Source organism: Crocodylus siamensis, chromosome 12, assembly GCF_052110815.1.
Source record: "Crocodylus siamensis isolate JL-2025a chromosome 12, ASM5211081v1, whole genome shotgun sequence".
In the NCBI taxonomy this organism is placed as follows: Eukaryota; Metazoa; Chordata; order Crocodylia; family Crocodylidae; genus Crocodylus; species Crocodylus siamensis.
The window spans coordinates 36632394-36645495 of NC_143406.1; the positions used below are offsets into that span (position 1 = coordinate 36632394).

At 44.3% G+C, this 13102-nt stretch overlaps 2 protein-coding genes across 2 annotated transcripts in view; one reads left to right on the plus strand and one right to left on the minus strand.

The window, feature by feature from the left end:
- Positions 1 to 13102, plus strand: part of VPS35L (VPS35 endosomal protein sorting factor like) — a 100180-nt gene that overhangs the window by 82634 nt on the left and 4444 nt on the right. Inside the window, exon 29 of the mRNA XM_090023739.1 lies at positions 5265 to 5383. Coding sequence (XP_089879865.1) covers positions 5265 to 5383 — 119 coding nt within the window. The remainder of the gene's footprint in view (positions 1 to 5264; positions 5384 to 13102) is intronic.
- Positions 4 to 13102, minus strand: part of KNOP1 (lysine rich nucleolar protein 1) — a 38138-nt gene continuing 25039 nt past the window's right edge. Inside the window, exon 5 of the transcript XR_016438660.1 lies at positions 4 to 4365. The gene's annotated coding sequence lies outside the window, so the exon portion shown is untranslated. The remainder of the gene's footprint in view (positions 4366 to 13102) is intronic.

Consider the following 13102-nt stretch of genomic DNA (forward strand, 5'->3'; position numbering starts at 1 on the left):
ACTATAAGGGTTAGTTATAGAGTTCAGTACTCTATAATGTTCTGTTGTAGCATTATATTGGTGATTTGCCAGTGCTGACATTAATTAAAATTGAAGAATTATCCTTCACAGTTTTATGTAGTATGGTGTAGAATGATCTTAAGAATTAGTTGTCCAGCAGGTATCCAGTCCATAATTAAAATAATACTTGATGAAGTATTATTGACCTGCATTGAACATGTGAAAATCCTGGAATTACAACCTGCCTTCAATAGATTTTATCAAATGTTTGGTTCAGAGTCCTTCGTATATTTGTTTGAAATAATATCTTACTGCAACTCGGTGGTCAGCATATGGCATGCTCCCCTCTGTGCTTGATCCCCAGGGGATGCGAGTCTGTTAGCCAGACTTTCCAGCTGAGCTGTGTCTAGCTCTGGCTGTAGAGACTTGCCTTGGTTTACTGTCACCAAAGAGAGCAGCTGTTAGATAAGTACAAGGGTGATTGAACTTCTTTTTTTAACAGATATTATCACTGTCTTTGTTCCCTTTCCCAACTCCAAAAGATTGAGATGAGGATAATAATAAATAATACAGTCTGTGCTGCTGATGGATTCCTTAACTGTAGAGTTTGTGCTTCCTGAAAAACATGTAGCCCTCATAGGTTTTGTCAGAGAGACTCATATAACCTGCTTCTGTTCATTACTGCAGGTGGAGTCCAAATAATGTTCACAAAAGCTTTTATTGGTTAGATTTTGCTTTTTTTTTTTTTTTTTAAACCAAAAGACTTCACCATCCAGCACAAGGTGACAAAGGCCTGCAGCAAGGCAGCAGCCCTAGGCTTCAGGAGGGCGGACTTCACTGAACTAAGGAGAGTAGTCGGGGATGCACTGAGGGAGGTCCCGGGGGGAGCCAGGTGTCCAAGAAGTGTGTTGTGCTCCTAAAATATCATCTGTGTCTCCCTTAAACTTCCTATTCTCTTTCTATTGAGCTGACTTTTTGGTTATTTGCTATGGATATGAGCTTGGAAATTTGTAAACTTTATTTTTTGTGGATTATGTTTGGTTGTTCAGCTATTTTTCCTTAGTCTTTTAAGAAGTTTTAAACTCATCAAAATATTACACGTAGTTAACCCTGATCTGTCCTGTGGTAATTAAGGAGAAAGGGAGAAAGCATGCTCATGTTTCTAAGATCATCGAATATGCTGTAAGAGCAGCAATCTTTTTTTTTTATTATTTAAAAAGAAATGTTTTAGATATGTCAGTCAGCCTAATTATTTAGGCTATCCAACTAGTTGGTGTAGTTCCCAATAGAAATAAATAGAATTTTCCAGCAGGATCACTGTCAGATCTTTTAGAATCTATGAAAATAATTCACATTTAGATCTGTAAAGGGTTTTATTTATTCTTTTGATTGAACTGTCAGTGTGGTATGTATTACTTAATATCTCTAAATCTCAGAATGTAAAGCTCATTCCTGATCTAAAATTCCAGAATGCAGAAACACAGAAGATTATGTACTTTGAAAACTGGTGTCATTTTAGAGAAGATGCATTGTAACCTACACATATAAGACCCTGGCTTAAGCTCTGGTATCTTCTGTTTTAAAACTTCAGCTGTATCTTGAAATTTCATAATGGAAACCATGGTGTATTTTTGTTACAGCAAATGTTAACACGTGTGGTTTCAGTCTTTTTTTGACAGGTTGCATGCATCAAGTAGTTGCCTATTAGTGCTAAACTAAATAGTTCCCTTGCAGAAAAACTAGTCCCATTTCCTAAATGGAAAATAATTCACTTTTAACTCTGCTAAATAGTATGTTAGCCTACGCTGTACACTTTAGAGTGAAGAATATGCTTTGACATGGGTGCTATTTCTTAGTTACATTTATTGCAATATAGCGACTTCAGATTTGGTGTAGAATCAGGCAGAGAGGCTGGAACAAGTCACTTGAAGAAGGCTTGTTTGATAGAAGTTACCTACAAAGGATCCCAAGTTCCTCCTTTTAATGTTAGGGGACCTATGCGTGAGGGATGGATCACAACTATCTTAACTGAAATGTTAGTCCTCTGATCATCATGGGACCAGCTATATTCTAGTTGAACGCATGGAACTGTGCCGCTCATCTCGCTGGAAGCAGGATTGCGTTCTTTGTGCCACCCATAGTTTCATAGTAGCTAACTGTAAAATCCATCTCTTGGAGAAGCTTCTAGTTCTTTTGTACCTGTTTCCAGTTTTCACATGGGCAGCTCATTTAAAGGGTAGCAAACAGAAACATTTCCCTACTAAAATTTTAATCTGTATATTGGAGTCATAAGACTGGAGGTCATATTTTCCAGGAGGCATTTGGGAGGGGGGAATATTATACAAAAATAAAATAAATATATATGCAATTATGTTTGGATGGGGAATTTTTGCTTTTAAAACAAAACAGAGAAGCCAGAGGAAGTAGCAAAAGCCCTTCTGTGATCTGGATAGATTCCAGTCACTGAACTGCCATCTTCCTGCTGGCTTTTGGGATAATAGCACAACACACTTTCAGAAGAGAGAAAGAGATCCAAAGTTTGTCGTGTTTTAAGGATCCAGGTAACAGAAAAAAGAGACCAAGTTTCCCCTTCAAATTATATCTACCCTGGATTTTGCTTCCTCCCTTTTGTGAAAGATTGTTTAACATATAGAATATACTGATCCTGATGGGGTTCTTTGACCTAAATTGATATTGACCTGATATTGTTGGCACAACCTTACCTAGGAAGGAAAATCAAGAGAATGTTTCCTCCCTGGCATGACTATAGTTTCAGATCATTCAGACAGTGCTTTGACAGCCAACTTAATTTTGAAAGTTGCTGTGGTAAATTTATATAAATTTTACAGTCATTAAAAAGAAAAATTCTACACGTGTATGCTGCCAAAAATGGCTACACTTCTGTAGCAGAGAAGTAGGGGACTGGATGGACTTCTGAATTCTACAGTTCCAAATTCAGCCTCTGTCTTGAAAGCTGCGGCATCATGTCATTCAAGGGTTTTTTGCCATGTGTCAGTAAGCTAGCAGAGCTGGGAAAAGAACTGGGGTGTCTTGACTTCTTGGTCCCCTGCTCTAGCAGCTGGACAGCTTCCTTCTTTTGGCTACACTGATTTCCAGATGAAGTCAGATATAAAATAAAAGTTTGTGCTCTTCAGGTAAATGGGCTGCTAAGAAGTCACCAGCCATGATGAGACTATTTCATGGATTTAACAGCCTGGAAAGAACTCAGTTGATCTGATACGGAATACTGCTCCATAGCATAGATCTACCTATAATTTTTCAGTGTGCCTAAGAAAGGGGATGTGATCTTTTCTTTGTTATGTATACAGTGGACAAACAGTACTCACCTCTCTGGAATATTCAGAAGTTTAAAAATTTAAAGTGCTTTGAAGTTTTCAGATGACAGGTGTGATGTATGCGTTTCCCCCTTAGGTCTGGGAAACACTTTTGTAGACAGCACTATGTTTATATGGCTATCTTGGAGTACCTTGCTTCAGAGACAGATTTGTGGTTCAAAAACTGTCAAAATGATTGAGAAGTATGTCTGAGGACACTGGGGTTCTTTTTTCCCCCTCCTACATAAGAATGTTATTTATTAGAAATACTGAGATTTTTCTGAGAGAGAAAATTAACATCCATAATGACAGCAGATCCTTATTCCCTCAGTGTAGATATGCATCTCTTCTTTCCTGCAGGTGATAAGTAAGTCCATGTGGGTTATTACCTAGAGATCTGCGACATGAAGGAGGAGGATGCTAGTACTCTTGTGTCTTTAATTATGTCATATAACAACAAAACATGGCAATTCCCTCCAGAAGCTACTGGCTGGTGCACTGAAAGTGCCTGTGGATGTCTAAAGTAAATTCAGCTTGCAGTGAAATAGCTTTCATGCCTGGCTCACTGCAGGTACCATTCAAATGACAGCAGTAGCAAGCAAGTGAGGTTATGGTGGATTTTGCCAGCCATTAAAACTCTACTGATAAATTAAATTGCCATAAGATTCAGAGCCCCAGTGCAACAGCCATCAGGAATTCCTGATGTTTCTGATACAAATGTGTTGGTGTTAGACATTAGGTACCCAAATGCAAACTGTGGGGAGGACAGCCTTCATGTGATGAAGCAGCATTTCCCGCCTAGTTCCTTAGCTTTGGCATCTCCATGGAAGACGGTGATGCTTTCCAACCCCATGTGCAGCTGGGTGCTCTTCTGAGAAATGCTCCTGGGGTTCTCTCACACCTTCAAGGGTGCCTTTCAGCTCCAAGCCCCTCTCTGCCATCTCCATGGCAGACCAGAATGAGATGCTGGAAAGGTCACCTCTCTGACCTACGGTGCCTCAGCTTTAAGTTGCTGCAGAATTTCCAGTTTCTGTAGAAACAAGAGACGAGTACTTCAGAGTTCAGGTTTGGGGCCTTGCACACAATCTAACCAACCCAACAAATCAGAAACACGACAGATTGCTTTTGGTCTTCAAACTGTAGTAAACTGGCTTCTGGTTCTTTGATTAGAAATGGTATACAAGAGAAGACTGAATGACGTTGTCTGTTCTGTAATCAGTTTTGTGTTCCATCTTTTACTGCTTCCAACATGAGCTCTTTGGGTTACATGTATGTGTACACATGTACGGGGCCTATCAAAAGAGAACTGTGATTTCATGTGCATCTTCCGGGTGAGTAATGGAATAGTAAGCAAATACAAAAGGCAAGGGCATTTCAGAGGGCAGAGATTTTTGTGTCTATCCTATGCCTCCATAAAATATTTGAACTCCTGAGCAATGAGTACTTATTGCACATCTACCTACCACTGTAATTAATGAGTTAGGCTTCCCTGTCATCATTTGAGTCTCATTAATCAATGGTGATGTTCCTTATAAAACCATTCTGGTTATTGACTCTAACCTGTTATTTCTTGTGATTTATCATTTTTTAAAATCAGTACAGTTATCTGAATTTAATGTGTCTCATGATTTTTCAGGTGATTTTAGGTTTTGCTTTAGAATAATGTAATTTTCTTAGTAGAGAGTGAAAGTGTATCTTTTTGAAAACTTGAAGTAGGCAACATGCCTATTGTCACAATCCGGCAGTCCTAAAATCGTCAAGAGAGAGTTTACAAAAGTGACTGATGATTAAAGAAGATTTCATATTCATGAAGAACCAGTTTTGCAGCTTCCCAAACCAATACTGTCTAGATATGTGCTATTGTTTTGTAGTAAACAAACTTTTATAACCATCTGTTAAGCTGAGATTTATTTATGCTTGCCTCTGCAGTTGATTCCAATGATACCCTCTATGGTGGAGACTCCAAGTTCCTAGCTGAAATTAATAAGGTGTGTGAGACGGTGATAACACAGATCCTGGACCACCTCAAGACCCTTGGAAAGGATGAGGTACATCTCTTCTAATCTTTGCTGAAGTGCAACATAAAATCACTTGCAAGGCTAAGTAAACAAGCTGTTCCTAAGGACAGTGGACTGTAGCTATGCTTTGACTTTTGGAAACCCTGTGGACATTTGAAAAGCTAGAGAGAGGTATATGGTCCTATTTTAGTTGGGTATTTACACTCGGATTAGGTAGACAATAGTGTCAGTGAGGAGTAAAGTAAAACTGATCCCCTTGCTATTTTATTGTCCTGTTGAAGAGCTGAGTGTTTAGCTGTGTTCTGTACATGGCCCAGGCAGTCTAGTAGGACTGAGGAAATTCTTACTGCCCTGGTGCCAGCTCAGCTGTTGTTTTTCCTCAAGTTGTAATGCAGGGCACGTTGACAGTTCAGTCACACCAGTGATTTGCAGTGCAGGGAAGAGCCGCCCAAGCCAGCTTTACAGTAGGCTGCCCCAGTACCTGGGTTAGCTTGCCCGGGCAGCTCGGCGCAGGCTGCTGCGTGGGCAGATTCTGCAGCCTACACTGACCTCTGTGCTGCCACAGCCAGCCTACTGCCAGTGCTCCTAGGAGAGCTAGCTTGCGTATTTTTGCAGTACGCTGCAGTGTCTTTGACTGCTGTGTAGACATACGTAGCTAAGGTTTATTCAGCTACCTTCTGCTCTTGTTCTCATTCAGCTGTCAGTTCTCTCCTCATCTAACCCTGTCTTCACTTCTCCCTCAGCCCCAGGTTCTTTCTTCACTGTCAGAACCAAAGTAGCCTTAAATAGACATTGCTTGACTAGACTTAAGTGAGAGTTGACCAGCTAGCCTGCTTTGAACTAAAGACAGTGAAAGCTCCTTTGAGTTATAATAGTTCTGAATACCAGAGAAAAGCATGACTGCAGAATATTTGCTTTAGGTACAGGAAAGCAATCATTTTATTTTTAACCTTTTTTTGGAATGATTATATCAAAGCTCTTGTCAGAATAATGGAATCCTTGATTTGGGGTTTACGCAGATTGGAAGTAGTCTGACGTGACTGGAAGATGGCTGGCACTCTCCGTGTTACTGAAGTCACCTCTTGACACCACAGCAAAGACCCCTGAAGCCGTGTTGGGTTTTGAGTTTAATGTCTCATGGCAGCAACTCTTTTTATTATTATTATTTTTATTTATTTATTTTAATCACCTCTGTTAGACTCATGTATTTCTTGCAACTTGTTGCTTATAGTATAAAACAGGGCTGTCCACAGGCTGCCTGTGGCCCAGGAGGGGTTAAGCTGTGGCCCGTGAGCTCCCACCTGACTGCGGCCCCCCTCACTGCTCCACCTGCAACAGCAGCCAGTCTTCAGGCTCTTCCTGCATTCTCCAGCTGCTGCAGTATGGCACAGCAGGAGCTAGGAGTACTTCCAGGCATTATGCATGGCAGGAGGGGGGGTCGGGGCAGCAGTGGGGGTGCAGTGTGGCAGTAGGCAGGCACCTGGTGCAGATGTGCAAGGTGGTGCCTATTCGAAGCAGGGGAGCATGTGGTGTGGCCTGGCAGCCTGTGGTGTGCCTGGTGAGGCCCACATGGCATACAGCCTTTGCAGGGCTTAGAAGTTGGACAGCCCTGGGCTAAAGTATGGGGAAAATAAAAATCCTTGGTAGAAAGATGATGAAACTCAGGGGCTGCACTTAAGTTGTGTTATTTAGCTACTTGTCAAATACAGTTTAAGGGGATTTTTTTTCCTTCCACTTAAATGCTGGTTGTAAATTTTAGGCTTCAAAGAGGGTAACCCATAAGGTTTGCCTCCAAAAATGTACTGAGCAATATGCATTTAGGAGCCCAGGTACTGCACTGAACAACATTATCCTTTCTTTTGCTTCTTTATGCTTCCTAATGAAGTAAGTATAAGATTAACAAACCTCACCCTTATCCAGTGGTACACTCCAAAGTGAAGCATGAACTATCGTACATATAGCACCACAGTGAAACACAGCAAACTAGTGCTCTGCACCACCAAAAGAGACTTTTACTTTTGTGCAGTGCCATGAGATCGTTAACGAGTTTGAAGAATACACAGAGCTTTGGTATTAAAGATGTTTTTTTTGAAGACCCACGCATGGCAATCTGTCATTCTACCAAGGTGGCTGAGCAGGTCCTATTGGGATTGGACCTTGTGATCACAGGAAATCTAGCTCTTTGGAAGTTGATCTTTTGAATACTAAAAGAGCCTCTCTTGCTAGTTCACTGAAGCAGGAGGCAGTATAGGATGGTAAGCAGGACACTGGACACGTGATCAAAGGGGACTTACTTGTTCTCTGATCCTGGCTCTGTCTGTGCCAGGTTGTGATTTTGAGCAAGTCCCTTTGCTTTGCATCAGCTTCTTCAGATGTAAAACAGGGAATATTTGCCAGCCTTTGTGAAGTGTGCTGAGATTTGTGGGGGGAAAATCACTACCTAAGACCAGGTATCAACTCTTGCTTATTAAAGAACTCTGTTGTTGAGGAATTAGGGGGCTGGGAATGACTATTACAGTCACATCTATCTATTTTAAAGGAGCACATGGCACCAAATACCCAAGATTTTTTTTTGATTACTTCAGTGTTGATGACCTTTTATTATATGCATACTAGGCTGCTTGCTTACATGAACCACATCCCTTGTGATACTGGTTTTCCTTGGTTCATTTTATCTGAAGCCCATAAAAGGGCACTGATTTGTCTTGCAATACAATACTTTCACAAGAAATGCAATTTAGGGGCAGAGCAATGCATCAAATATTACCGTAATATGCCCCTCCTTTCTTTTTATGTTCTTTTAACCTCTCTTAACTCTGCTACTTTTTGAGCTGCTATGGCATCTGTGCTGAAACATCTGAGCTCCTGGAAAACTGTCATGAGGTTGTGTTTGTGTGGGCAAGAATGCTATTTTGAAGTGTAGGATTCTTTATAAAGGCTAATAGTCTGCTCAGTGACTATCTACATGCACTCATCTTGTATGCAGAACTGTGGGGTTTTGCTCCAAAATCAGCATTAGAGTAGCTCAGTTAAAGTTACAGTGACTTAGTTCATGTTGCTGCAGGGGCAGGCACACAATTAAAGGGTAACAGCTTGTGATTCTTCGCAGCAGCTCTCCCCTCCCCTTTTCAGGTTCATAGATTCATAGATTCATAGATGCTAGGGTCGGAAGGGACCTCAATAGATCATCGAGTCCGACCCCCTGCATAAGCAGGAAAGAGTGCTGGGCCTACATTACCCCAGCTAGATACACATCCAACCTTCTCTTGAATACCCCCAGGGTAGGGGAGAGCACCACCTCCCTTGGGAGCCCGTTCCAGAGCTTGGCCACTCGAACTGTGAAGAAGTTCCTCCTAATATCTAATCTAAATCTGCTCTCCTCCAGCTTGTGGCCATTATTTCTTGTAACCCCCGGGGGCGCCTTGGTGAATAAATACTCACCAATTCCCTTCTGTGCCCCCCTGACGAACTTATAGGCAGCCACCAGGTCGCCTCTCAACCTTCTCTTGCGGAGGCTGAAAAGGTCCAGTTTCTCTAATCTCTCCTCATAGGGCTTGGCCTGCAGGCCCTTAACCATACGAGTGGCCCTTCTCTGGACCCTCTCCAGGTTATCCGCATCTTTCTTGAAGTGCGGCGCCCAGAATTGCACGCAGTACTCCAGCTGCGGTCTGACCAGCGCCCGATAGAGGGGAAGTATCACCTCCTTGGACTTATTTGTCATGCATCTGCTGATGCACGATAAAGTGCCATTGGCTTTTCTGATGGTTTCATCACACTGCCGACTCATGTTCATCTTGGAGTCTACTAGGACTCCAAGATCCCTTTCCACTTCCGTGCCACCCAGCAGGTCATTTCCTAGGCTGTAGGTGTGCTGGACATTTTTCCTCCCTAGATGCAGCACTTTGCATTTCTCCTTGTTGAACTGCATTCTGTTGTTTTCTGCCCACTTGTCTAACCTGTCCAGGTCTGCTTGCAGCTGTTCCCTGCCCTCCGGCGTGTCCACTTCGCCCCATAGCTTAGTGTCATCTGCAAACTTGGACAGAGTACATTTCACCCCCTCGTCCAAGTCGCTGATGAAGACATTAAAGAGTATCGGTCCAAGCACCGAGCCCTGCGGGACCCCACTGCCCACACTCTTCCAGGTCGAAACCGACCCATCCACCACAACTCTCTGGGTGCGACCCTCCAGCCAATTCTCCACCCACCGGACTGTGCAGTCATCCAAGTCACAGCCCCTTAACTTGTTCACCAGTATGGGGTGGGATACCGTGTCAAAGGCCTTCCTGAAGTCCAAGTATACGACATCCACCCCTCCTCCTGCGTCGAGGCGTTTTGTGACCTGGTCATAAAAAGAGACTAGATTGGTCAGGCACGATCTACCTGCCACGAACCCGTGCTGGTTTCCCCTCAGCATAATTTGTCCTGCCAGGCTCTCACAAATGTGAGCCTTGATGATTTTCTCAAAGATTTTGCCAAGGATGGAGGTGAGACTGACTGGCCTATAGTTACCCGGGTCCTCCTTCCTCCCCTTCTTGAAAATGGGAACCACATTGGCCCTTTTCCAGTCCTCCGGGACTTGACCCGTGCGCCACGAGCGTTCAAATATTCCCGCCAGTGGCTCTGCAATGATGTCGGCCAGTGCCTTCAGTACCCTCGGATGGAGCTCATCCGGGCCTGCCGACTTAAAGGCATCCAGTTCCTCCAAGTGACCCTGCCCCACCTCAGGGTCCATGCATGGAGGTCTGGTGCCTTGCTGCTGCCTCCCTGCACTCCCAGTGAGAGACTTGTCGTGCCTCTCGCTTAGGGACACTGAGGCGAAGAACTCGTTGAGGAGTTCAGCCTTGTCCCCTCTGTCCGTCACCAATTGTTTCTGCCCATTTAGCAGGGGTCCTGTTCCTCCCTGGGCCTTCCTTTTACTCCCTATATATCTAAAAAACAATTTCTTATTGTCTTTTACTTGGGTTGCCATCCTCAGCTCCATGGTAGCTTTGGCCTGTCTAACTGCCTCCCTACAAGCACGAGCAGAAGAGGTATATTCCTCTTTGGTGATCTCTCCCTGTTTCCACTTTTTATGTGCTCCCCTTTTGGCCCTTAGTCTGCCCTGGATTTCTCTGGTCAGCCAGGGAAGCCTCCTGGCCCCTTTCCCTCTTTTACCTCGCACGGGGATCGTCTCGCTTTGTGCGAGAAGGATAGCTTCCTTAAGGCACAGCCACCCTTCTTGGGCTCCCATCGTTTCAAAACTACTGCTCTGCAGTGCATCCTTCACTAATCGCCTGAGTTTGCTGAAATCAGCTTTCCTAAAGTCCAGCACGTTCACCCTACTGGTTACCTTACCCACTCGACGCCTTATGTTGAATTGTACTTTTAGGTGATCACTGTCCCCCAGATGGCTACCGATCTGTAGGTCCCCTACTATGTCATCCCCCGTTGCCAATACCAGATCCAGTAAGGCATTCCCCCTAGTGGGACCATGTACCTCCTGCGTCAGGTGGAGGTCCTGTACACAGGTTAGAAACCTGCGTGAGCGGTGGGACTTTGCTGTCTGTGTCTCCCAGCAGATGTCCGGGTAGTTTAGGTCCCCCATGACCACCGCCTCTTTAGCTTTTATGGTCTCTGAGAGTTGCCTCAGGAGCCCCAAATCTATTTCTTCCCCTTGATGTGGGGGTCTGTAGCAGACCCCTACCACCAAATCCTTTTCTCCTTGCCCCCCATGTAGCCTAACCCACAGTCCTTCTTCTGGTTAAGAGTGACAGTTGTCCATGAGTTTGTTCCTGTGTAGTTTGTAAGAGACATTAAATTCTAAGAGTGAGCCTTGTGGAGGGAAGGGAGACAGTCCCTTCTGGGTCACTTGGTCCTGGTCCTTTCAACTGAAAGGCCTTACTACAGTGACTCTTCCCATCACAGACAACTGCGCCTGGATGAGTGTTGACTGCACGTATGAGTCGTGAGCTGCAGGTAAGGTACAGAACAGTTCTAATTTTTTATTTTAAAGATATTAAGGGCATGAAGCTCTTCCTAAAACGATTCTAAATCCCCGTCACTACAAGTTGGTTAGTACAGGATTCAAATGGTTTACTTAACTTCCCAGGACATGTACCATGCCTTCTCCTAGGTTTGGAAAGTATCCGACAAACAGAGGGAGCTACCAGAAGTAAACTATTTCAGTTCTGTTTCCTTGTTATTTCCAAGTACTAAAAGTCCAGACTTTTTCCAGTCCTTACTCAAATCGCACTTCAGAGGAGATGGTCTCATTTTGGTGAGTGAATTTCAGAACTGCCAGCAATTTGGAGTTAGTTTACAACCCCTCAAAATGTTTCATTTCAGCTGTCTCTCCTGATTCCCTGACCAGGAGCCATTGAGCAGTCTCTTGTACAAAACAAAAGTGGGCTGCAGCTTCTAGAAATGAAAGTCATATTCCTCCACCCCACTCCCCCTTTCCCGAAGAAATACAGCCAGGTCATTATGGCAGCTTGCTGTTATGTGGGAAGGCTTACTCCATGGGACGTGTATGCATTGCTAATTAATGGCAAGAGTGGCAGCCATTTTGATCACCACAGGTAGAGGTCTTCAGCCAAAGCCCTTTAGCAAAAGACAGCTGCAGCTTTTCAATGTTGCTCTATGATCTGAGCCATGCGGAGCACTGCTTTTGTGGGAGGGGTTGCCGAGGGAAAATGTGAGAAGCTCAACATGACTTTAATGGGCACTTTAAAAATTAAGTTTGAGGCCTTGAAGTGATCCAGAGCCTGACTGCCTGGCAGCATAGAGCATGGGGCCCTGCAGTAGTAAGCTCTCATTAGCTTGCCTTCCTGGGAAAGCAAGCTGCTGCTGACCCCGCAGTAGCTCCAACGTTGATTATGCTGGAGCGCGCTTCTAGGGTGCAAGTGACAAAATCAGGTTGCTGTTTCACAGTAATGGGACTCCATCTTTGGGACTTCTGAAACAGGCAGTTCTGGCTACAGCTACTCTTCAGATGTGCAGGGGGAGTGAGGAGGACTGCGCTTAGTGTGTGCATGGTGTTAATACACGGGACAGCTGATCACAAAATGACAAGCTCACAGCTGCCACCAGATCATTTATGCTTCCTCTCTTCCAGTCAGGGTCACCTCCTGCTTAGCCTGTGCTTGCCTCAGCTGCCTTCAGATCCAGCTGCTTGGTTTACCCCAGATGCTGGAACACCTCTGTAACGGTGCTGCTTATCAACTTGATTACAGATGCAGACCTTCGTCTAGCATCTTAGGATCTTCCCTAATGACCAAAAAGACATGTTAGTAAGGCCCTGAAGGACTCCATATGAAAGGAGAAGAGAAGCTGTCCCTCATGGCATCTCACAGTTGTCACTACTGTTGCTGTTGTGACTGCAGTGCAAGGTAGAAATACCAAAGCCATCTTTTACCTAATAGTTTGCACACTGAGAACATTCTTGCCATAGGAGCAGCGAGGTCAACACATGCTGCAGTAACTGCCCCAAATGCAGAGTATGTAGCCCACGGGTGGCCAGCCTGTGGTACAGGTGTCACAGGTAGCCTCTGTGTGTGGCATGCAGCAGATAAGGGAGGGAACAGGCAGCACAGCAACAGAAAAGGCAAGAAGCAGAAAGCAAGGCAGTAAAACCTGCAGGGAATACAGTATAGGAAGCAGAAAGCAGAGCAGCACGTCAGGTAGGGTGCCCAGAGCAGGCTTAGCAGATTGGGCAGGAGAAGGGGATCTGGTGGCACTTGGGGTGGCTACAAGGCTAGTTTGTGGCACACC